A 27,278-nucleotide genomic window follows, 5' to 3' on the forward strand; every position below is an offset into this window, starting at 1 on the left:
ACATGGGTTTTATACCCAAGGTTATCATTCCCTATATTATGATGTCCTGTGACTACAGTCTGGATGGTGCAGTTCAATCTGCATAAAGCTCAATGGAGACTCTTGAGCCAGACAGTCTGCAGATATTGGAGCAGTAGCTAGCTGAGTACTCCGATCCCTCTTTTTACTACTCTTCCTGCAAAGGAAAAAGACCTACTCAGAGCTTTGAGTGGGTTTCCTGCTTAAAGGATTGGAAATTCATAAGCTGACCAGAAATCCAGGACCACTCAGTCTGAACTAGACGGAGAGCAGAAGCACTTCCATTCTGCATCAGGAGAGTTGTGTCTACAGCCTGTGTATGTTAGCAGCAGATACAAACACAATAAAGGTATGAGGGATTAGAAAGGAGAACCAGGGTGTTGAAAAAACGGCTCAGTAAGTGAAGAGCTTGCCTGACAGCATGAGGACCTGAGATCAAGCTGAGAAACCTCGTAAAAAGGAGAGTTGTGGGGGTACACACTTGTCAGCCCGGTACTGGGGAAGCGGAGATAATGTAAGCCGGCTGTGGTGGCACAGACCTCCCCACAGGTGCAATCCTGAAATAGATGGTGACATGGGTGTTCAAGTTTCTAGTGCTTCTTTCCCACTGTGCTTGTTCCCACACAGGAAGACGTGTACCCCTTTCAAATGTTGGAGAATAATTCCAACCGTCACTTGGCATTTTCACATCCAAAGGTTAAGGTTTGGATTGCAACAGGTCCCAAGTGCTACCACTCACTCCCAAACACTGAATGTCTGTTCAGAGTAGTCATGTGGTTTAAGACCTCACTTGTTTGGGTGGTACAACATGTAATGTCTCAATAAATATGGACATAAAATTGTTGTGTTTTTATCCAAAATATTTCAGGCGCTTTTTACAGACACACAGTAGCAAGTCCATGTTACATTACTCCTCATCCCCATCCTTAGTCTACCTAACAAGACACACGAACAACTTCCTCATTTAGCCTGTAGCATTTGACCTTTAATTTCTTCTAAAAGTTCTGGGGGCACCATGCAGTTTGAGCACTGCTGGGGGTTCCCAGGTGCTCAGAACCAGAGTCAAACAGAACTGGATTCTCCGGGGGGATTAAATACTTACATTACTGTTTGAAGCAATTTATTCTATCACTTTGAGTTCCATTTTCTTCATTCATAAAGAAAAAGAGAAAAATAAAACTCCCCTTTCTAAGTTTGTGGTGATGGAAAAACATTGCCCATATCAATCACACCACAAAAATGACCATTATGCCATTTATAGCCACATGTGCTGTATAGCCTTCCCAAACCATGAAAAAATAAATAAAACATATACTGTCTGGAGATAAAAGAGTAAAACTATCATTTACAGAGGCATAAGTATATACACATATATTCATATAATAAAATATAAATATATTAATATAACAAAATATAATTAATTAATATGATATAAATATATGTGAGCTATATATATGAGATTTAAAGAAAAAACTTAAAATTTTTACAAATATGCTTCACTTTAAATGCACTTCCATAATTATGGCTGACTGTGTGGTTCAGTGGCAGGCCACCTGGTTAGCACATGAAGGTTCTGGGTTCAGTCATTAGCAGGGCAACACATGAGCAAGGAAAACCAAAAGCTTGAATCCATTTATATTTACCAGTGATGAACAGTTACAAATAAAATAAAAATACAACTTAAAGTAGCATTTAAAATATAACCTGTGGAAATTAACAAAATAGATTCATGACTTCTATAGAGAAGAGTAGAAGTCATAAAATTTTATTAATAAGATGTTTAAAAATAAAAAAGAAATGGTAAAAGGTTAAAAGAATGATTTTACAAATTGAAAAAAATTAAATAGTGACAATTTATGCTTCTCTCAGGTTGATTCTAAGGATACAATGTAATCCAAACCCAAGAGTGTGTGTCTGTGTGTGTGTGTGCTGGCATGTGTGTGAACACACCACAGACAAGTATAAAAAATACCTGGGCATTAAAATGATCAATAATAACATAACATACCAAACACCCTTTGAAAGGAACAATGTAAAAATATTTTCCTAAATACTAAGATTTCAATAAAAACTAAAAGAATAATCTGAGGCAGGGCAGAACAACAACAGGCCATTGAACAGATAGATGTCCATAGATGGAAGAAACAGACTGACAATAAAAGATGTCACTAAGGCCTCGGAGAACATCTGGGAGAAAGATCGTGTTTTAAGTAGAAGGTATTGGGGGGAGGGGTTACATATGTGGATAAAGCCAGGCAGGATTGCATCTTGTCAACAGAGCTCAGAGAAATGACTTCAAACCATTTCTACAACAGGAAACAATAGCCTCATAACATCAGTGCAAGTGGCTGGGGAGACGGTGCAGTTGGTAAAGTGCCTGGTCAGCCAGTATGAGGACCTCAGTTTACATTGACAGAACCCCCATAAAAAGCTGGCTTGGTAGTATAAGACAAGCATGGGGTGAAGAGAGGGGGAGTCTCTGAAGATCATTATTCAGGGGGCAGCCTAGCCAAGCAGAAATCCAGGTTCAAGAAAGGGCTCTGTTTCAAAAGAAAGACTCAACATCAACCTCTGGCTTCCTCATGCATGCACACACATGTACATAATGTGCACATGCACCTACACACAGACAGACACATATACAGACAGACAGACAGACAGACAGACAGAGAGAATAATAAGAGCACATACACATACCATCAATACACATAAAATCAGTGCAGGAAGGAGTTTCTCATGTAAGATGTAAAAATGGTATTAACCAAAAGCCTCATTAAGGTGCTATATGCCTCTAGTAAGCGATTTCCTCCCACAAGCCACCCTCTTCTCAAAGGTCCCACACCTCACAATATGGTCACAAGCTGGAGACTAGCACTAGCACATAAGCTTTGGGGGAAAAATTTATCCAAACCATTACACCTGACCACAGCAAATACTACTGAGCCCTATCATTTCCTACAAAGTTAAATGCATTCTTATTCTACAACTCAGCAATGGCACACCTTGGTGTTTACCCAAAAGAGCTGGCAATTTGTAACACACAGGTGTTACCTAAAGCCTTAACTCTCATTTTAAAGACTTAGAAACAGCTCTGAGGTCATTTATAATTGAACAGATAAAATGAGATCAATCCACACAATGGAATACTGTTCAGTAATTGTTTAAAAAAAAATGACTCATCGAGCCGTGGAAAGACATGAGAAAATCTTTAAGTTCCTATACCAGATGGGGAAAATGTCCATCTAAAAAAGCTACATCTCTATAGCTGTAAGCATGTGATATCAGAAAAGAAAACACCAAAGAAATAATGAAAAGATTGGCCAGGAACCATGACACAAACCCATAATCTTAGCATTTTGGGAAGCTGAGGCAGGAGGATTTACACAAGTTTGAGGCCAGGCTGGACCACCTAGTGAGTTTCACTAAAACCTGATGTGAGACACTATCTCAGTAACATTAAAAACAACCCCCAAAAGATGAGCAGTTGTCTGATGCTTGGAGAGGAATAGGCAGAGAAGCATAGGGGACGCCTAATATGGTGGACCTCCATGAGACTGTTATGAGGATACATGACATTACATATCATCAGATGCAGAAAACTGTACAGCAAATAGTGAACCCTAATATCAACTGTAGACCCAAGTTCATAAGAGTATATCTGTATTTCTGTGGGGTACATAGCCCCAGGTGATACATCTACAATTCAACCCCATGACTGAAGCTCAGAGAACACTCCAAAAAGAAAGACAGAAATATTGTAAACATGAGAGAACCAAGATGTCTGCTGTGAGATGGTATCTTTTACATAGGGGAGGGAGCTGCACCCATAACATTGTAACAACATGGCTGCCAGAAACAAGACTTGCACAAATGACACCACTTGACATGCCAACATGGGTGTCATAAGGCCCTACCCTAGATCTTTCTGTATGCTGTGAATATGTGTTGCTCTGATTGGTTGATAAATAAAGCTACATTGGCCTATGGCAAGGCAGCTTAGAGGTAGGCAGGAAATCCAAGCAGATAGACAGGAATAAGAAAGGAGGGGCAGAGAGACGCCAGCCTTCCACCCAAGGAACAACATGCCAGCAGACCGGGAAGCCATGGAACATGTGGTAAAACACAGATTAATAGAATTGGGTTAATTTAAGTTATAAGAGCCAGCCAGTGAGAAGCCTGCCACATGCCGTGCAATTGGTAATTAATATAAGCCTCTGAGTAATTATTTTATAAGCAGCTGTGGGACTGCAGGCTGGGCAGAACTGGAGAAACCTTCTGATTACAAGCTGTTAAGATAAAAGAATCCATTTTTTCCAGGGACTCAATAGGTTGAATATAAACATATATATGTATATGTATATATGTATATACATGTTGTAGATACACGTGTGTGTGTGTGTGTGTGTGTGTGTGTGTGTGTGTGTGTGTATAATGCAACAATAATAATTAAAGGAGAAGAGGCCATGAATTTTAGATGGAGTGAAGGACACTCACAAGGACTATCTCAATATTTGGTTTTGGTTGTAAGAAGTAAACCACACACATGCAGAAAGTTAACCAATAAAGGACTGTAGGGGCAGGGAGAAAGGTACAGATAGCATACTTTCTACTCAGATTCTCTTATGATGAGCCACTAGGAACCTCTGCAGAATTGATAGCCCAAAGGTAGTAGGGGTGGAGCAGATGTCTTGGGCTCCAAGTTACGTGAATTCAGAGGTGACTCTGACACCAAATAGCAAAATGTCCCCTAGCTTCCCTGCCAGCATGCTCTTCTAAACTCTATGCATATAAAAGAAGAAAATGCTCAGGAGTAGTTGATAAACCACAATCCCAGTAGCAGAACCTCAAGAGGAATTCCCAACATGGGGAACATCAGAGGCTTCTCTTCCCCTGGGAATAAAGTGGGTGTTCTAATCTGAGAAGGAGTCACAGCCACAAACAAGCAGGGGTGTGTCTGGTGTTGTTGGCCCCCAGAGCGGACTTTCTTGAATGTTCTTTTTCAATTCATAGATGTGTTTACATAAAAACCTTCCCCTTAAAACTCCCTTCTCAACACAGGCATTCTCCTACACCATCACCACATGTGTTTTCTCCTGAACACACCCATCTCACACCTTTAGCTGTGACCTCTAACCCTAACCGATTTTACTTCTTTCCAGCTGTCCCCCATTTTCCTGCTTCTAGAATCTAGATTTCACTTGTCACCAGCTTCAGAATCCCTGTTCCAATGAGATGCCACAGCCTCCCACTCCTACTTCCTTAGCCTCGGCAAAATGTATAGAACTAAGAAAGAATAAAAAAAAAAAGGCGATGAAAATCTAAGTACCACAGATGACCTAGTTATATGGCATGGATGGATTTGCAGGAAACCTAATTCATTTATTTTATAGTAATTAAGAGAGATCTTTGGCACTTAACTGGGAACAATGAAAGACATAGTGAGTCAGTCATCCATGCCTGAGATCCAAGCCATGACAGCCAGCTGTCACATGTACAAGATATTCCTATTAGTAAATATTTATCACCACTTTAAGATTATTTCTCATTCTACTACAAAACAGTATCACTGGGAAGTACTCGATGGATTAAATTGAATTCCACATGCACAATGACAGAGATGAGGCAGGACACAGAATCCTCCATCCCTCCCTTGTTTCCAGTTTCTACCTTTACCCTGGGTACCACAAAGGCTTCCTAACCTCTTAGTTCCTGCCTCCCTTTATCCTATGATAGCCTGTGATCTAAGACTAACGGAGCTCTTTGAAATCACAGGTCCATCTATGTCATCACCTCAGTTACAAATGATCATGCCTTATCTGTTGAATAACAATGCCTCGTCCATCATTCAACAATGTCCCAATTTCCCTCCTACCTCCGTTTCCCACACCCCACCTCCATGCACAGGACTCCTTAGGTGTGACTGTGTTCTGTGTCCCTGCTTTTGTAAATCCCTGTGGGTCTCCTCTGTGACACTTTCCTGCCTTGCTTTCTTGTGTTAATCATGTCTTAGCTTCCCACTCACTAGATATGAAGATGCTTCAGCACAGTCATCTTAAGATGTTAGAACTGTGTTAGCACAAAGTACATGAGTACATATCAGAAACATCTCCATAATAATAACAGAAATGCTAACAATTGAGTTGAGTTCGGTATCGGACTTAGTTTCTTTGTTATCTACTTCTTAATCTGATATTTCACAGCAATGGTGAGAAAATCACTCCCCCAAAGAAAGGGAGAGCCCATAGTAAAACCGATGAGGGGAGCATGCCACTAACCCCACCACCTCTTTTCCAGCTGTGCTTTGTTGAAATGCTTGGTGGAGAATCCCTGGAGTTGTAGCAATCTGAAAGTTGCAGGAGAGAAAGACAGGCCGGTGTCATTAGGTGTCATTAACATCCCCTCCCCCTTTTCTAATGGCCTACACTGGAGGGAGAAATGTCTAAAAGGATATTTGAATTCAGAATAAAATTCTAGCAATGACAATTTTAATTGCATACCAACTGCAAAATATTTCTTCCATTGTCTAAATAAAAGAAAGGCTATAATACACGCTGTCTGCTCTTTTCAGAACTCAGTTATTAACCTTTAAGATTCTTTTCTAGGATAAAAGCATCTTTCCCCAGAAAATGCATCTTGAGACTAGATCCTAACCTTCTAAAATTTTAACTCCTCTCGTGGATGGCACTGAAACTTCAAGCCTGATCTAAAACCCTCAGCATAGTATTTTAGATACTAAAATTTCAGAGATTCTTCCCCACATTAGAAAGTTAAAACAATAATTTTTAGAAGTCACACAAAAAAGCTACCTTCTTCTCTGACAGGCAAACATATACATGCACAACATCCAATCTGATTACTTAACAGCGAATCACGGCAAACACAAGAAAAGATTGGGCTGCCGTTTCTATGGAGACCACATGATGTGGTTCAGCTCTTCTGGGAATGAAACCAAATCCCCAACAGCAGGAGAAAATCAGCAGCAAGAATTATCTAACATATGGCAACTGCCAACAAACCAGTGAAGGAAAATACCTTCATTCTCTCTCCCCCTCTACCAGAAGAAACACCTGTCCATCGAGCTGTTTGAAAAATCACCTAGATTTTGTTGGTCTTTCTGTATGTAATTCAAAACTGATTACCACCAGGTCTATTTATTCTTAGATTAAAAGAGCTGTTGGCTCCCAGCTGGATTCCTCAGCACATGAATTCCCAGGATGGCATTAGACAGGGATGAGCAACACATGCATCTTCCCATGACTCTGTTTAGTAATCCTAACGGGAAACTCAATCTGCAGGGCTATCTCCTGGGAAAGAATGTAAATGGGATTTTAGTATCTCTGATGCTTTGGAAGTCTTGACTATTGCAGAGAGGAGAGGGTTATTACTATATTTTTTTAATTTATTATTATTATTATTATTATTATTATTATTATTATTATTACATGTGTATGAGGTATGGATGTGCACATATGTGTGACAATATATGTGCAGATTGAAAGGACAACGTTTTAGAGTCAATTCCTTTCTTCCACCTTTATGTTTGTCCAGGGGCTCAGACTTGGGCTGTCAGGTTCATATACAAGCACTTTATCCGCTGAGCCATTTTGTCAACCCTTCCTTTACTTCTCCTTCTAATCAAATGGTTACAGTAAGTTCTTAAAGGGGAACAATAGTTTGTTTGGTTCTCCCATTCTTAACATCTATATCTTCTTTTTTACATTTATTTCATTTATTTATTTATTTCTGTGATAGTTTTGTACAGTGTTTCAATCATCTTTACTTCCTCTCCCACAGCTCTTCCAAGCTCCGTGTCCTCATCCCTACCCTCCCAACATAGTGTCCATTCAAAACAAAAAAGCTTCAAGACTAATTTGTGCTGTCCATATATTCTTGAATGTGTGCAAGACCATATCTACATCTTGTAAGCACCAAGCTGAAGGTCACTTAAGATCAACACTTGAAAATTCTTTGTGTCATACTATCAATATGCAACACACACTCTACACTCAATGAAAATGGCCATCTCCAAATGGGTAAACACCTCCAATGATGAGGGCACACAGGTACAAATTACCTACTTTACTTTCAATAGCTCATAAGAGCTTCAAAAAATAAGTTCTTTAACTCATTTTCATACTTATATACCACTGACCTCAATTGTATAAGCCTGTGGAGATACAATTAAGCCCAATACTTTGCACAACATCCCCTCACATATTCGTGGCCAGATAGAGTACAATCCTTCCATCCCTCATAGAACAAATCTCATTTGTGCCTTCTTCCTCAGTGGTGATACTTCCTGTCTCTTACCCATCATACCTACTCAACCACCTCTAGAAGTTGCTTGGTTTGAAAAAAAAAATTCTTAATTAAAAAAAAATGAAATTAAAATCATCAACATACAAAAAAAGTAAAGTGAGTAGTTGGCCCAGATTGGAAGTATCAATATAAAATACTATTTAATGTAAAGCATCCACAGAGAAAGCCCTAGAGAGCAATGACAATTGGGGTGACTTTGAATATGAGTTACTAGTCTGACTGTTCAAATTCACATGTATAAAAATAATATACATACAGACTTGCACCCTAGCCTATAGCTGAGATCCCTGGCCAATTATTATCTATTCATGTGTATATGTGTATGTCCCCCCGTCCCCCCCCCCCCGTGGGTGTGTGTGTGTGTGTGTGTGTGTGTGTGTGTGTGTGTGTGTGTGTGTGTTTACAGTGCAGATGGGTGCACACAGAAGCCAGAGAAGGATATAAGATTCTCTTGGGCTGGAGGTACAGGTACAGGTGGTTGTGAGCTATCCAATGTGGGTGCTAGGAACTGAACCCTGGTCCGACAGAAGAAGAGCTAGTACTCTAAACTACTGAGCCATCTCTCTAGCTCCCAAACGTGAGAACTTAAGGACAGCCTCCTTGCTGAGAGTAGGGGAGAAAGGGTCATCATTCATGTCATTGGGCAATTTCTGCAAGTTAGTGCAGGAATTCAGCAAGCCAACTTTCAGTAGTACACTGAAAATTTATGGTGCAAATCCATCGTTCTCCAGTAGCTCACTGATAATCAGAAAACCTTGTTTTACACCAGGATGAATGAGACACAATTAGAAAAGACTTTTCATGAATGGATAATAATAGAAACAAGTTTGTCCTGAATCAAATAGGAGGATTATCATAGAATATTTAAAGACACATTGATGATTTCTACATACAACTATTTCCTTTGTTAAAAGAAAACTGTTTTCCAGAAAGAAAAGCCGTTGCCTCCTCTCTATTAAAGGTGCTGCCCTCCAAAATGTGTGAAGGTTTTGCCTTCCATTAACTACACAGAAGCCCTTAAGAGATCACTTACTGGCCCTCTACAATAGGAAGATGGCTGCTCTAAACCCATTTGACAAGATCCAAGTGATATAAATCCATCTCACTGATCCCTGGGTCTCAATTACCACAAGCCCCCAGAGCATAATCTATGGAACCAAAATAGTGGGGGAGTTCGTTCTCAAGCTGATGGAGAGGTATTACATTTTGATCACATACCTACCTGCCTCATAGTCAACCTATGGATCATGACCCCTTTGTAGGTCAAAGGTCCCTTTCACAGGGTTTGCCAAAGACTATTGAAAAACACAGATATTTTCATTATGATTCACATCAATAGCGAAGTTACAGTTGTGAAGCAGCAATGAAAAATATTTATGCTTGGTGTCATGACATGAGGAACTGTATTCAATGATGGTAGTGTGAGGAAGGTTGAGAACTACTTACTGGTCTAAAGCACTTGGTTACTGACACAATAGATAATTAGTGGCCTGGCAACAGGAGCTGCCACAGGCAAAATCTACGAAAGGAGCTGAAGACTGAGCCCCATGTGACTAATCATCAAATTGCCATTTCACGAGTTTAAACATTTTAGTTACAGATTTATAGTGGAGTTCTATAGCACTCCCACAAATATTCACCATGTAAAGAAGAGGAAGTAGTTTCCTGGTTTACCTCTACCCATCATCCTTGATCCAGGAGCTCTGTCTGACGGAACCGTTAGATGGTCTTGATTGTTGCTCAACGAAGAAGTGTCATCACTAGATAAAGAGTTCAAAAACCCGCTTTCCGAAATGCCAGAGCTGTTTTCTGGGGCCCGGCAATTGCTTGCCTCTGAGGATGCAGGGGTGTGGACCTGTACAGTAAATGTCAGGGGCTGCCCGACGTCTTCAGCAGCAGGTGTGCTGTTCACCATGCCAAGCCAGGACTGTCTTTCTTTAGATCCCGAGGAAGAAGCCCGGCTGGGTGCCTTTACAGAATTTTCCAGAGAGGAGAAAGAACATGAGGATTCTCTCAGTCGAGGTGAAGAGGAAGATGACCGCCGTGCAGCCTATTTTCCACAAACAAAATCAGGAGGAAAAGGAGGAAGAGAGACATAGTGATTAAATTACCATTCTCTACACTGTGTTTTTATTAAAATTCTTCCAGAACTCTTTTGAAAAAGTGACTAGGAATAAAAAAGTCAAAGGACAAATATATGATCCTTGTTATTGTAAGTATAACTATTCTCCAAAACTGCTTTGTGTAATTTTGAGTTCACCATATAAGATATGAAAAAAATCTCCGTATCGAAAATATTGACTCAAAAACTTAAGCCTCTCCAATCATTTAAAGACTCTCTTAAAACAGTTTTTTTTTTTTAATGCTTGTGGGTACAATGACAACTTGTCATCTCTTCTTGAATTCACAATGGAATGAGCAAAAAAACTGAGGAAGGTAATTAATAGAAAGAAAGCAGAGGTTTGGGGTGTGGCCCAGGAGAAGAATACTTCCTAGCAGGTGTGAGACCCTTTAGTAACATTGACCTATTCCTTAGCACATAACCAACTATCCATCTATATCTATCCAGGTTAAAAAAAAAATGCCAAACATAAATCACAAAAAAGTTTAATTACAATGTTAACATGTTATTATTTTGTGACTGGGAGGAGGGGGGAGCCCAGATGCCACAGCATATGTTAGAGGTCAGAGAAGTCCATTTTCTCCTTCCACCATGTGGGTTCCTTGTATTGAGCTCAGATCATCAGGCTTGGCAGCAAGCCTCCTTACCGACAGTGCTATCTTTCCAGACCCAATCACTTACAATTTTTAATACAGCTTCACCGAATGAGACAATACTATAGTTATAGCCTCTGAGTTCATGAGAGAGAAGCAAAGGCTGCCCCACTGATGGTGACAGACAGGTTGTTTCCTAGCATGCTCTCCAAGGGCAAGTAACCACCATGAAGAACATTTCATCAATCCACAGACACAGTACCAAGGCCACATCACCAGTAAGGACATTCTCTTGAGGCAGGCACCATTTATGTTGAAATATTATATAAGTTTTGATATTACAATAATTTAAGAATTTTGACATATGGTAATACATAGCCATTTGTTTCAGGGGAGTTTACATTTTTTAATGCAATCCCATACCAAACAAAAGATCTGGCAACTCTTTCCCATTTTTAACATTATTCATCAATAAAATCTAAATGTCTAGACACATTGTTCTCTGGGTTACCCTATATCTCCCATGGCATAAGACCAAGAAGGTAGTTCATGGTTCAGTTTTATGTCACCATCTTATTGGATAATCCTGTTAATTAGGCTAGGGGCATGATGGAGATTATTAAAAATATAAAACTGAAGAAAACATTTGGATATTGTAGAATATTATTTTAAGGTGTGTTACTTTTGCTTATGCTGCATTTGTTTAACTCTGTGAAGCTGTGTTACTGTGCCTGTCTAAAATACCTGATGGTCTAATAATGAGCTGAATAGCCAAGAGCAAGGCAGGAGAGAGAGAGAGAGATGTGGGGCTGGCAGGCAGAGAGGATATATAGAAGGAGAAATCTGAGGGGAGGGGAAAGAAAAGGGATGGAGGAGTGAAAGGAAGAGGGAGCTAGAGAACAGGAGAACTCCAGGGGCCAGCCACCCAGCTACACAGCAAACCACAGAGTAAGAGTAAGATTTACGGAAGTAAGAGAATAGAAAAAAGCCCAGCAGCAAAAGATAGCCAGAATAAGTTAAGTCAAGGAAAGCTGGCTAGAAACTAAGCCAAGGCATTAGTTATTAGTTATTTGGGAGCTGGTTGGTGGGTCCCCCAAAAGAACAAAAACAAATAAATATGGATCCTCTTCTAAACCTCAGAAACACGGCTGTCAAGTCAGAAAGTTTACCCATGTTCAAACTCAGTATTTCACTGTGAATTTTAAAGGGCCTGTGCTCTGAGCTTTCAATGGGAAAAACCACCACTTACTAATATGTGTGTTTTCTTGGGTGCTCAGTGAATATAGGCTGCCAAATGATCAATAAATCTACTGTGCCCATTTTCATATGTATGTGTTGTGTGTGTATGTGTGTGTATGTGTGTATGAGGTGTGAGTGTGTGTGAGAGTGTGTGTGTGTATGTGTGGTATGTCCTGGAAGCCTGAGGATGATGCTGAGAATTATCTTCAATCACTCTTCCACTTTAATCATTGAGACAGGGTCTCTCAATCAAATCCAGAGCTCATTAGATGGCTAATCTCCATCTTCTAAAGCTGAAATTACAAGCAAGCTGCCACACCTACCCAGCATCTACTCAGAATCTGGGATCTAAAGTCATGTCTTCATGCTTTCATGGAAAACATATTTGCTACTGACCCATCTCTTCAGTCCAGAAATAAACCTACTTTAAATATTAACGCAACAGTAAAATGCCTAGTAAGATATGAAATGACCACAGGCATGAATATGCTTCATTCAGCAAAGTGCCAAAAAGCTTGACAGCCAGCTAGTTTAAGTCAATGAGACCAATGAACAACTAAGAGATCCAAGCTCTGTAAGTCCTACTTCTCCTGGAGAGGAACATATAGGCCCCACACTATCCAAATAAATGCAGGGATATTTTACTCATTAGATGGATCTACAAAGTAAGTGTTCACATAACACACACATGCTGCTCCAGTCCTGGCACATTCTCCTCTTGTGAACTATTTTGGTCAAACTTGCCTTCCATTTGGTCAGCTTTCCTTTGTCACAGAGACAGAGCCTGAGCCCTCCTGCCATGTGCTTTTAATTGGATTAAAGAAAAATGGGATACTTGAGAAAAAGACCATATATATATCCAAACTCTCCTCTAAAATAACTTCTCAACTAAGGGCTTGCCATGTCGGTGAAGTATATTCTTGTCCATTGTTATTCAGTAAAAACACTCTTAATCCTTGTTCTCAAGACACCATATGACATTTGTAGAGTTGTTTTCTTGCTTCCCTTTTTCTTTTTGGTGCCTATGCATGTGTGTGTGCATGCCAGTGGGCACTGGCTGATGACTTAAAGTATCTTTCTCACAAACACAGAACACCTTGTTCTTTGAGACAAGGTCCACCATTGTCCTGGAACTAACCAATGAGTCCCTGGGATAATCCCATCTCCGCCTTCCCAGTGCCGGGATTATAAGCACTTCACCACACTAGAATGTTTAAATGGAGTCTGAGGATCAGCCTCAGGCCCTCCTGCTTATAAACCAAGCACCTTGCCATCTCCTCTGCCCTAGATTTTATTTTAAAATAAAAAGAAAATAGGAGTGAATAAAGAAATAGAAAATAAAAAAATGAAAAGAATCAGGGAAGTTGGAAAACAAAATGAGAAGGAACAAAGTATGTGTGTTAGATGTTGGAGGTCAATGAATTAGAAAGTGAATGATAGGGAACAAATTGGACATGGAGTTCATTTCAGAAGATTCCATCTGGGACTATTTTTTGTAAATAACATTGTACCAAAACATGGGTTATTATTTCTAAGATTCTGTAGCTACCAGCAGCCAATACCAGGCATAGAATCCTAGCCTTCTGGGAACTATATCATATGCTCACAAAACAGCAAAGGAAATAAAGGCAGTGAGACATAGGTCCCCTTCTCTCCTCCCCTTCTCTGTTTGACTAAAGTATCTCTCCTTCAAGGCCAGTTCACATACCTGGTTCTGTAGAAAGTCTCCCCAGCTGTATCAGGCTGTGAGGTTACAATACCTGGTGCCTTCTTCTAACACACCAGATGAATATCATCTTCTTTGACAACTTATATTGCTATTGCTGATTGATGGCTAAGTCTTTTTTGGTGAGCTACTTGAGAACAGGCTGTTTTTAGTCATTTTTACACTTCCATTTTTTCTCTTGCATCTGTGCCCAACACATAGCTGATAATAAATTACTGCCAGGAAATAATGGATCAGAGAACCAGCTCTGTGAAGAAAATTTCATCACAGTAGTTTAGTCTCTTATTGAAGAGCTTCCTCAGATTGCCATTAACTTGCTGAACAGAACAGCTAACTACAGGATAGAGAAGAATTACTGAAGTCAGACACATGGAGCATGTACAACCTCAAGCAGCATGGCTTACTGTATTGAGGGAACTGTTGACAACATGATTTAATTCATTTCTTGATGTTTGAGTTTGAAAATATTTTCAGTGAAGAAACTGAAATCATATTAACAATTGCAACTTGTACTTAGTACACTTGTTTATGTCTCTGTGGGAGTAAGTACACACACACACACACACACACACACACACACACACACACACACACACGTGTAAAGGTCACAGAACAGCTATCAGGGGGAAATGGTTCCATCTTTCTACCATGTGAGTCTCTTGGATCAAGCTCAGGTTAGCAAGCTTGGTGACAAGCACCTTTACCTACTGATATATCTCACTGGCCACATGATTAGAGTTTTAGTTGACTGATTCAAAACCTAAAATAGATTTTCTCATTTTCTCTGTAGGACATTTTTATTACTAGAGAAACTGAATTAAAATGCTACTTAGGCTGGGCAGTGGTGGCACACACCTTTAATCCCAGCACTCGTGAGGCAGAAGCAGGTGGATCTTTGTGAGTTCAAAGCCAGCCTGGTCTACAAAGCGAGTTCCAGGAAAGGCGCAAAACTACACAAAGAAACCCTGTCTCGAGAAAAAAAAAATGCTACTTAGCTCTACAGTCCTTTAAAAAAAAATTTGTCCAAAACACAAGTTGAACATGCCCCCATCTCTGTCCACTCTACTGGGCACTTCACAGTTTTATCTTCTTCACAATACTTATCAATACTCAAAGACAATTGTTTGAATTTTTGATTTGCTGCCCCTGTTAAATCACTTAATGATAATGGTGATATGGGGAGCAAGAGTGTCCTCAATAGGACCTAGCAGGTGTCAGGTACACAGAATCATGTAATCAACTGATCAGCTGTTTGATTGGCAGGTACATCAATAGGAGCAAATCATACAGTGCGACGGAATACATTTTTGATGATTTGTTTTCTTTCCCAAGATATACTGTCACTGTGTAAACCAGGTTGGCCTCAGATTTGGAGTCCTTTTGCCTCTGTGCCTGAGAGCTGGGATTACAGGTATGGGACACCATGCTCAGACTAAAGCAGTAAATAGTCTTGGTAAAATATAAACATCTTAAGATTTCTGCCTACAATATAGTCAGGTTTACTTCTTTGGAACTTGGTTTCCTCATTTGTAAAACTAAAATAGGAGTTTTCTGAGAGTCAGATGAAATGATCCTTCTTGAGGGATGTGTAGAATCTCTGTGCGAGGGAACGTCATTCTACATGCTGAAGAAACAGCTCAGCAGCTAAGAGAGGGCACTGCTTGCTGTGGATATCGCTCTGTATAAATAAAATGCTGTTTGGCCAGTGGCCAGGCAGGAAATATAGGTAGGACAAGAGAGAAGAGAATCCTGGGAAGTGGAAGGCTAGGGGAGAGACACTGCCAGCCGCTGCCATGAGAAGCAACATGTAAAGACACCGGTAAGCCACAAGCCATGTGGCAAAGTATAAACTAACAGAAATGGGTTAATTTAAGATAGAAGAAGTAGATAACAAGAAGCCTGCCACGGCCATACAGTTTGTAAGCAATGTAAGTTTCTGTATGTTTACTTGGTTGGGTCTGAGCGTCTATGGGCCTGGCAGGTGAGAGAGATTTGTCCTGACTGTGGGCCAGGCAGGAAAACTCTAACTACAACTGCTCTTGTAGGGGAATGGACTCTGACTCCCAGTGCTCATATCAAGTGGCTCACAACTTCTGGTAACTACAGTTCCAGGAGATCGGATACCCTCTTCTGGATTCCAAGAGCAATGCACTTATGTGTACATACCCACCTACACATAATTAAAAATACAAATAAATATCTTTTTAAATTGTTTTTTCTTTGAGATAAGGTCTCTCTATCATGCAGCTCTGGCTGTCCTGGAACTCACTCTGTAGACAAAGCTGGCCTTGAACTCACAGAGATCCACCTGCCTCTGCCTCATCAAGTGCTGGGACTAAAGGTGTGCACCACCATGCCTGGCCCATAATTTTTTTCTAAAGGAGTGCCTGGGGAAATATTCTTGTAGAGTGTGGATGAAGAAGACATACTAGCCACCCACTTTACCAACTATCCATGCATCCAAGTTCAACCATTGGCTAGACACTTACAAACATCACTAATAAAAATATATTAAATGTGGCCTAGCTTTAATAATTTGGTAATTGGGAGGTCTAGAGGGATGGCTCAGAGGTGATGAATGTATATTACTCTTACAGAGGTTCCAGGTTTGGGTCTCAGCACCCACATGACCTCCATAGGCTACTTCGTGCATGTGTTGTGCATATATACACTCAGGCACATATACATACACTTAAAAAATTAAACATTTTTAAACGAATGTGGTAATTATATAAATAACACAGACACATAAAGCCCCAAGTAGGAGGTCAATTACAGGAACAGCATGAAAAGACATTTTAAATAAAGGGTTCCAGAAATGCAGGGAGAATGCAGAATAAAAACAAAGCAGAATGACATACATGTATGAAAATAACACAATGAGACCCATGGCTGTGGATGCCAGCTAAAGGGATTGATAGAAGGAGAAAAAAACCCAAAGAGCCAATGTGTCCTGGCTTACCAGGGAGCAAATGGCTTCAGCAGAGGAATTCATGCTTGAAGCAGACTACAAGATACCATGGATGTGGAACTGGGGTGGCATCCGAACAGCTCTTCCTACGAGCTAAGGAACTTGCTCCCTGCAGGTGCAGAAGGGGAGTTTGGAAGACTCAGGGCAAAGCAGGCTTTTTTCAGGGATTAGCGACAAGAACATAGCAACAAATGTGAAATCTCAATGACTTAAGAGTTGGACCAGGGGTGGTGCTGCCTCTCTTTAATCTCAGCACTTGGGAGCAGAAGTGAGCAGAGCTCTGTGGGTTCAAGGCCAACCTGGTATGCATGATGAGTTCTAGGCAAATCCATGTTATTAAAAGCACGGGGGGGGGGGGGTCCTTTTAAAGGAAAGATAGACTAGAAGAAGGGAAAGAAAGAGCCTGTTGTTCCAATGACTCAGGCAAGAGCTAATGAGGGGGTTGGAGTTGGCCGGTGGAAGCGGAAGGCAGGAAGGGGTGGTGGGACAGCCGCCATACTAGCCGGCTGTGGAGAGGAACTGTTAAAGCAAGAGACGAAAATACATAACACCAAGTTACAGCAGAGTTTGAAAATCAGTTCAATTTCCAAACATAAAGCTTATGATTCCTTATATCCTGAGTAGAAAGGTGGTTTCCTTATCCCTAGTTCTTGCATATGTGTGTGGGGGGCTGGGTTTGAAATTGTATGCTATATTCACTGATAAGTCTTCCTAGAATTACCCACTTGCAAGCATCTGTACCATTTTGTACAGTGGATATTGAATGACCGGTTGACATTTGGTAGACACCTATTCAAGACACAGCCTGTTAAAATGAAATCTGTATTTCTAAAATTATTCTACCCTTGTTTGTTCAGTTTTCAACTTCTTCCTCTAGCCCCAGCCAGTGAGCCTCCTTTCAGAGTTTATTTTTACTTCCTGCTGCTTCAGTTTGCTTTAGATGGCTTGCTGGAACGTTCTCGGGGACAAAAAGGAATTGTTCTTCTGAAAAGCATCGAAGTGTAAGGACTGAACCACTCTGTTAAAATAATCTGAATTATTAGCTGAGCTGCCTGAAGCTAGGGTTATAAATATGTATCCCCCTTTTCCATATCTGATCCAGCTCTCAGTGGTCTACATTCCAAGCACGCTCAAGTCCCAGTCACCTCGCTTCCTCAAAGGCCTGAGAGCTGTACCGGAAGCCTGTCACCACCCCACACCATAGAATAATGCACACTTTCTGCCTTCTAGAAAAGATGCTTCTCCCTGATGCACTAGGTTTCTTCCATATACCAGCAGTTCAAAACTGACTTCACAACCCTTCTGCTCATATCTTCCAAGTGCTTCCCGAATCACTCACCATAGGGCATCAAAAGCCTTAGCTGGCCCACAAGCCCTGTATAAAATGGCTACCATTACCCTGACTTTACATCCTATCAGACTCACGTGCTCACACTCCAGTGACATTGCGGCATCACTTCTCACCAATGAGACCTTGGCTGTTTTCTCTGGTGAGAAACTCGTTCTCAGTAGGTCACCCAAGTTGACTCAATGCACCTCTGCAGACCTGTGCTCAGATGTAAGCTGTGTGGGACCATTCTGACCATCCATGCCTATCAGTTGCCACAGCCCACTCTCTTGCTCCATCTCCCCTGGTCTTCTTATCCATCTTTCTCTACTTCTGCTATAGTAGACTTCTCCCTAGGACAGTCATCTGCACCTATCTCTTTGAACAGGAACAGGAACCATTCATCCATGGCCCCCAAGTTCTGAGAAGAGCATTCACAATTTAAGTAAATCAGCACAAGAGACAAGGTTATCAGACAGTGCCTTTAAAATTAAACTTGGAAGAAGAAAATATGTAGTGAAAGTTTTAGTGCTATTAATAGTTCTTAAAACAGTAACTTAGGACATTGGGAGACTTGAGAAGTTGGTTCCTCTTATTATCTTTTGAGAAACTGAAGAAATTTGAACAATGAGATCTACAAATTACCTTTCAAAATGAAATGTACAGAACCCCCATCTACTTTTAAACCATTTTAATAAGCCTGGGGGGGGGGGAAACTACCATTTCTTTAAGAATCTGGTCATGTTGGGGCTGCTGAGATGGTTCAATGAACAAAATGCTTGTCATTTAAGCTTGAAGATCTGAATTCAGAAATCTTGCACCCACACAAAATGCTGGAGACAGTGGCAGGCAAGTGCATATAACACTGGCACTGAGAGACCTCTGGAGCTTCCTGGCTAGCCACCCTAGGGTGTCAGGGAGTCCTAGGTTCCCATGAGCAATCCTGAGCTTGGCTCCTGAAGAAAGACATTTGGAGTGCCCTACACATAGACACACAAAGGGAAAAGTGGAATACTCCTCCCTCCCCCACCCCCTGTCACTCACATGAGGCCTTTTCAGTTTGAAAGAACAGAATCAAAAACCTGTCTTCACTCACTCAAGATCCTACAGTGCACTGCATTCCCTTGTGGAATTCAGTCCATTGTGATTCAGCCCACTAGAATCAGAAGTCCAAACTCTCAGGCACTGAAAATTAAGATTAGCTCTACTCTCTAGCAGTAAGAAAGGCTAGACATTAAATTAGATATTCCAAAACTTGAAAGTTTCTGAGACAATCTTCCAGAACAATATTATTTTATTTTGTTGAGTTCAGCTTTGAAGTCATTTCCCAACTGTTTAAAAAAAAAACTTGAAAAATATTTATTCTCAGCCTAGGCTTGTATATCTGATTCATGGCTAGCCTATATCATATTGAGTGAAACAATAGCTTTTGAGAGAAACAATAACTTGATTCATGCCCTGGATAAAAGTCACCCAGATTTTTTTTTCTTTCACTTCATCTGCTTAAATAGTAAGCCTCATGTTATTTTAACCAAGTGTCTTACATGTCTGTTTTTTTTCCAGAAACAAGAGAAAACAAAAACAAAATCTGCCTGGGAAATAGTGAGCATAAGGGACATACTCTATTACTAGGAGAAAGAAAAAAAATCTAACTGTTCAATATTTGTCCTCGTTAGCTTTTTGTTACTGTAATAAACACCATGACCAAAACAACTTGGGGGTGATTTGCTCGGTTTACAGGTCACAATCCATCATGAGGGGCAAGCCAAGGGAGAAACTCAAGGCAGGAACCTACAAGCACAAACTGAAGCAGAGGCCACAAAGGAGCATCACTGGCTTGTTCTCCATGGCTTGCTCAGCCGGCTTTCTTACATCACCTAGACTACCTGCCTAGGAATAGTGCCACCCACAGTGAGCTGGGCCCTTCCACATCAATCATTGATCAACAAGATGCCCCCCACAGAATTGCCTCCAGGCAAACTGATGTATTTGTTTTTCTAGTTTGAAGATCCTCTTCACAGATAACAGTAGCTTGTATTAAATTGCCAAAACATGGCCAAGACAACATTTATCCGACAATTTTATCTTGTATTACTTTAGAAAATTTGTTAATAGTGACCAACTTATAACTTTTTTGTTTGTCTGTTTGTTAGTTTTTGTTTTTCAAGACAGGGTTTCTCTATGCAGCCCTGTTTGTCCTGGAACTAGCTTTGTAGGCCAGCCTGGCCTTGAACTCAGAGATCCTCCTGCCTCTGCCTCCTAAGTGCTGGAATTAAAGGCATGCATAACTACCATTTACAACTTTTTAAGAAACAACATTTAAGGGCTTGGTAGGGGTCTCAGTTGGTAGTGTGCTTGTCCTGGGCTCAATCCCCAGCACTAAATAGAAATCAAGTGTGGTGATGTACACCTACAGTAATCGTAATTTGGGGTGAATGAAGACAAGAGGTGCAGAATCACCCTTGGCTATATAGCAAGAATCTAAAGGCCAGCTGGGACCACTTGAGACCCTGCCTTAAAAAGACAAGCAAACAACTAACATTTGATTAAGGACTCAGAAAAATGTAAAGAATCTTCCAAGTTTGTTAGTCTAACTTCTAGGTCTCAGAAGAGTCCCTTCATTTCTTTATGTTCAAACATGGAATGCTGGACTTCAGGTCTGTGGATAGGTAACTATCATGGTACAGTTCTATACAGGCTTTCTCTGTCACAAAATGAAGATAGTAAGATCAACTTCCTCACATCTTGGGGAAGGAAGCAATTTTCAAAACCAGAAGGAAAAAAGACACTAAGTTCAATAAAAGTGATAGATAAATCTGAGCCATTAAACTCACAAATATCCATTTATAAAAAGAAGCCATGAAAGCATTTAAAAAATAATAAGTGAGCCTTATTGATAGCTGACAAGCATGCCTGACAAACACATGTTATTTCAAATACAGAGAAGAACAAATTGGGAAATCCCATCAATCAACAAGAGTGAGAAAGAGGAATAGGAAGAGGAGGCAGAGGCTAAACATCTAACAGACACAAAGAGAAAATACAAATGGCTCTAACCATAGAAAGGAGCTTGGTCTCACGTGATCAGTAAAGCTTATAGAATACTACTGTTTTTCAAGGTTGTTTGAAGATTAAATGACTATGAATTTAAAGCCCTGGGACATGATAAACATAAAAGTTGTACATCTGGCTAGCAGTATGGATCAGATATAAAGTATATGTTAGCATGCAGGAGGTCTTGAGTTTCAACCACATACCCAAACCACCACCACCACCACCACCACCACCACCACCACCATCATCATCATCATCATCATCTATGCATTATTTTTTTTAAATCATATCCTCAATGACCACAGTGTGACTCTTGCTAGGGAGCATACATCCAAACATGAAGCACTTCTCCAAAGTCTTGGCTTCCATGAAGACCTGAACTTCCAAAGCTTGGGAAGCAACTTGGACCCTTCTTTGGGAACACACCACACTGGCCCATATGCAATCTTAATGACATGACCCCAGCTGCTATTTCTGTTTCTCTTTACATGCTCTTATTTTTAATATCACTTTTAAATTCATGTTGCATTGTTGTATCACAGGCACCTAGGCAAGGCACTTGACGTTCCTTCAGAAAACAAGTAGGGCATGAAACGCACTGCAAAATGAGCCTCTGCAGGCATTGGCCTGCCCCTCAAAAGACCTTTGCATCTCCATGCATCCTCTGACTGTGATCCAGTCCATCTGTGGGTTATGAAGAAATACATCAAGACTGTCATCCCTGAGGGTTGCTATGGTGAAGGCTCTAAGGCAGCACCCTGAGTCAGCAGCCTGAGAATTTCACTTGCTCTTTGGAAGGCACCTTAACTTGGTCAATTCTAAAAATGTATTGGCCAAGGTAGTCTATGTATAATTGGAAGGAGTAACATCCGCACACAAGATTAGTGTGACCAACAAACTACTCACATCTACACGTCCCACAGGAGAGGAAGTGGCAGAAGCATACGGAGGGGGTGGCGTCTCCACAGCTATTTCAGGATCTTCCTGCTCACTCTCACTGTAACATTCTATAACCGGAAGAAAAAAAAAAAAAAAACATGCTTCAGGTTTCAAGGCTCTCATTATTTATTCCATAATATATGAGCAAAGGTTTTTCTCCATCTGCCTATTGCAATTTCAATCTAATTAAAAAAGGAAGCATCCAAAAAGAAAAAAAAAAAGAATATAGAAAGCAAGACATCTATGGCACTACCTGAGGAAAAGAAACTCAAAAATGGGAGAAACAAGTGTCCCCCACCCCCATGGTGGTTTCTGCTGCCAGAGAGCATCCAGTATGCAAGATGGGGGCTATTGTGGCTCAGAAAAGCATAATAAAAGAATTCATTTAAAATGTGTGAGTCATTATAACACCATCAGTGGTGAAGATGGGAATCAAAATGAACCACGGGCGTTGAGTCTGACTGATAATTCAGTCTTGACTGGTACCTAAAGAACAGCAAGAGGAGGATCAGGCTGACCAAGTGGACTGAGCTACAAAAATGGAGATCTCCAAAGGAGACCCTGGAAGATGAGGCTTCAGATGTTTAAAGGAAATATCACAAAAGGTCTTAAACACCAGAATAAGCCCTTCTACACAGGTCTCTCTTCCCCAGTTGCTAACAAATGAATGCTTACCTAACAGAAACGAAAATGAGAGCTTGATGCTAACTTCACAGCATTGTAATGAATTCCCTTATTGGTTCACATTTGCCACTTTTCCATTTCTAAACTTAAGATTTTATAATCAAACATATAACTTCCTCCTTACAATCCCCAAGTGTCCGGTAATCTAAGCATTTTAGCACCAGTATATGTCAGTGACCCTGACATCTACAGCCTCTCTTTTCCCCACACTTAAAGCTAATAATGTTATGAAGATATGGATGCCTGTGGCTTGTGAGGCCTGAACATGGTGTGTGTCTCCAGCCCGATCATCAGGTTCCAAGAACAGCTTCAAGGTAATTAATGTCAACACGCACCTGGCAGAAAGGTTAAACTGTCAGAGGAAATGGTGGGATGCAAGTTATCTGCCTAGATCATGACACATTCAGGTCCATGAGTAAGAACTCTGTAAGGAGGGCAGTAAAACATTTGCATTGGCAATTGTCTAGTATCAGAGAAGCCTGCAGCTGCTTAAGTGTGGGTGAAGTGTGAAATCATTTCGAGTTGGCAAGGGAGGCACGGCTCCATGGTGAGTCTGTGTGAAGATGGCTGTCTGTACCTCTTAGATCATTGCAAATGTCAAACCATGTTTCTCCAGGACCAGCCTATACATAGAATCTGGATTGTCTCTCTCTTCATCCTGATTCAGTCTATCCTAATATTATTGCTAAAATTTCAGAAATGTAAAACTGAACATACCTTCATCCTTTGTAGTGGATTCCTGATGGATGACTGCAAACCCAAGTTTGTTTAACCACCTACAATTCAAATGGAAAGGAAATGTTTGACAAGCAGCTGGGCCCCTGATCCATTCTCTTTTCTCCATAGGCCCTGAACCTGCTTCCTGTATCAGACTTTACAAAGAAATTCAGTCCTAACTCCATACTTAGTCTGAGTATTTCCTAAAGCATCATGAGTGTGAAACATGGAGACATAAGATTTCTGGTTTTACAACATTTGGCTTTCCAGGGATCTACATTGTAAAAGAAGTGGGATGAGACTTTAGCCAGTGGTTAAGGCTGGAAGCTAAATGAGTTATTCTAGCTATACGAACAAATATGTTTTCTTTAGTAATTATATATTTTAAACCTTCAGGTACCATCAAAACACTGGTCATCAAATTCAGTCACTTGACCATCAAAGCCATATCTCTATCAATTTTTAAAATGTATTGTCATTATACATATGCATTATACATTCGGAGGCCAGGAGACAACTTTGGGCAGTCCATTCTCTCTCTGTGCCTGTAAGTGGGTTCCAGGTATTGAACTCAGGTCATCAGGCTTGCCTCGGAAGCTATTTTACCCACCCAAGCCATTCCAGCTCTCTATCCTTTTAATAATGTCAATTGATTTCAGAAAAATATATCCACATAATTCACTTTTCAGCTAGACAAATTTTGCATCACTCAGTAGATCTGACTAAAGCATAAAAGGTATTCCTAAAGGGTGGGAATTTTTAATTTCTAAAATCTTCATGGAAGTTAAAAATCGACAAGTTTCTTCTATTGATTAAATATCAGCTGCACAATAAGTCTAGGCAAACCTTAATGAACTCAAACTGCTTTTAATTCTAGGCCACTGTCATGCTTCCTCAAGATTTCAGTTAGGAACAAATTGTAAAAAATAAAAATACGGGGCTGGAAAGATGGCTCAGAGGTTAAGAGCACTGACTACTCTTCCAGAGGCCCTGAGTTCAATTCCCAGCAACCACATGGTGGCTCACAACCATCTGTAATGAGATCTGGCGCCCTCTATGGTATACATAATAAATAAAAAAACAAACAAACAAAAATAAAAATACTTTTAAAATAAGAAACACACCTATTTCATATATTCCTATTTACATAATATAATACTTGAAGGGAAATGTCCTTTGGGTACAGTGGCTATCTAGGGGACTCATTCCCCAGGTGTTTCTGGTTTTTTGTTTGTCTTTTCAAATAAACTGTATTTATTCTTTTTTTTTTTAATAAACATTCAATAATGAGCCAAATTAATACAAACAAAGTAACAGCCATGATACTACACATTGTTGATTCATTTATACTTTACTTCCAGTCCTTTCCTGCATCATGAACTCCTTGGCATGCTGCATTGGCACCATGGCACAAACACCATACATGCCCAGATCTACAGTCAACAGCTCCTCAGAAATCCTCACCCAATCTTCAACTGGACATGATCGTGCTGTACTCATTATTTTTAAATATATGTTGCATATTAGACAAAATGGGAATCCCTACAGAAAGGAGAATAAGCCTAGTCTCCTTAAAGACGTTGCCTTTAGTCCCACAACAGACTCAAGATCCCTAATGGCTGCATAAGACTGGACCAATGCTATGGCACAGGTGATGCTATAGGAAGGCAGGAGTGTTCATCTAGTCCTTGAACCATGACAAATAAGACCAAAGAATGGGGTCAGAACACACGAGAGCCAATGCAAATGTGGGGGAAATTCTCTCCTTTGGAACATGCACACTGGCCATTTGGAAACTACATTATCTAGATACAGGGGGCTATTTTTCACTTATGGACTAGTGGGCATTGGAAATACTACTGATGTCTAAGGAAAGAATGGAAAAGTAAATATTTGAATCAAGTGTTGAGTTAAACATGAAAATTGATATAGTCAGTTTTGAACAGGCAATTTGATGATATTGTTCATAATTTAAATATCTACCTTCTTTGCCCAATAACTATAATTGTTAATATATATTTTGGGGAAAAAAATCTTTACATAGAAAAATATTGTCAACAAGGCTTGTAATAGTAGAAAAAAGAGACCCTGAGTTAATAATTGTCCATTAACAAGAAATCACATAAGTAATGATCTGGATTATATTAATACAATGTTGTAATGAAACTAATAAAAACATTCACAAGTAGATTTGTAATGACTCAGAAAAAAAAAAATCCTATAACATACTGTTAGTAGAAAGTAAGTACAGGACCGTAAGTTTTACCTGCGCTAATGTACGGTAAAACTGACACACTCACACCTGTGCATAAACTAGTGCACACAGTGTGAGGAAAGAGAAACATCATACCGTCAAATGTGTACACACCCCCAGGAAGAAGTTGAATGGAAGATGGGGAGAGTCAAGAAATCTCATGGGTTTTCTATTTTTGTGTCAAGAAGTTTAATATATTACCTAACAATTAAAAGTATGTAGTAGGAAACTGGGGAGATGATTCAGTGGGAAAAGAGTTTTCTATGCAATCATGAGAACCTGATTTTGGGTTCCCTGTATAGTGATGAGCTATAACATGAATTGGTGAACAGTCTTATTAATAAAGTACTCAGAGCCAGATATTGAGGTGAAAGCTGAAAGATCAGAGAAACAGAAAAAGCCACAGCCAACCTCACTTTGTCAACGCCTCAGCTGATCCTGTTTCCGCAAATCCTCAGACTCAAAGCCTCTGAGTCCTCGCCCCTGAGGGGGTCTCAGTTGAACCAAGGCTTAGTTGCTGTCTCCTCATGCCTTATATACTGTTCTCCACCCAGCCATGTCACTTCCTGGGATTGAAGGCATGTGTGCTTCCCAAGCAAAGGCATGAGAGCTCAAGTGCTGCTTTTGAAGTTGTGTGCCATCATGGCCTGACTCTGTTCCCAGTGTGGCCTTGAACCAGTGATAGGATTAAAGGTGTGTGCCACCACTGTCTGGCCTCTGTGTCTACTCTAGTGGCTGGCTCTGTCCTCTGATCCCCAGATAAGGGTACACAATATATCACCACAATGAGCTCCATGTCCAATGAGGAATACTGTCTCAAAAACTAAGGTAGAGCCAATAGAGGAAGGCATCATGGTTAATCTCTGGCCTCCACACTTATAAACACAAACATACATGAACGTGCATGCTACACAAACACACAAAAATTTAAACACATTTCTAAATCAGATAAAATACAATATATTTCATGGTTCACTTTAAATAAGGTTTTCAGTTTATACATGATTTCATGCTTATATAAAGCTGGCCCTTTCCTCCCCACAAACTAAAAGAATCTAAAAGTGAAATATCAAAGAAAGAAAAAGACAATGAGTTTTGAGTTGAGAATAACTGAAACAGCAAAGGCTTTTCTAAACTCTATTCCAGAGTGTGAATGTAAATCAAAATGGAAATTTCACCCTTCCCCCAAACCCAAGTCCTTTCCTTTCATTGTGAGTTACTAACTGTGATAACCTAACAATTGTTTAGACTTCTGCTTATAGGCCCTCCCTCACTAAGAACCTCTGTAAACCTTGTGGAGTACCTGAGAACCTCC

At 40.3% G+C, this 27,278-nt stretch overlaps 1 protein-coding gene across 3 annotated transcripts in view; it reads right to left on the reverse strand.

Moving 5' to 3' along the window:
- The window catches only part of Ipcef1 (interaction protein for cytohesin exchange factors 1), a 161,319-nt gene that overhangs the window by 17,043 nt on the left and 116,998 nt on the right, over nucleotides 1–27,278 (reverse strand). For all 3 annotated transcript variants that reach the window (XM_036169125.1, XM_036169126.1, XM_036169128.1), the window contains 3 exons: nucleotides 23,710–23,768; nucleotides 22,276–22,376; nucleotides 10,012–10,387 (listed from right to left, as the gene is read on the reverse strand). In XM_036169125.1, coding sequence (XP_036025018.1) covers nucleotides 10,012–10,387; nucleotides 22,276–22,376; nucleotides 23,710–23,768 — 536 coding nt within the window. The remainder of the gene's footprint in view (nucleotides 1–10,011; nucleotides 10,388–22,275; nucleotides 22,377–23,709; nucleotides 23,769–27,278) is intronic.

The sequence above is a fragment of the Onychomys torridus genome, chromosome 19, assembly GCF_903995425.1.
Source record: "Onychomys torridus chromosome 19, mOncTor1.1, whole genome shotgun sequence".
Taxonomy (NCBI): domain Eukaryota; kingdom Metazoa; phylum Chordata; class Mammalia; order Rodentia; family Cricetidae; genus Onychomys; species Onychomys torridus.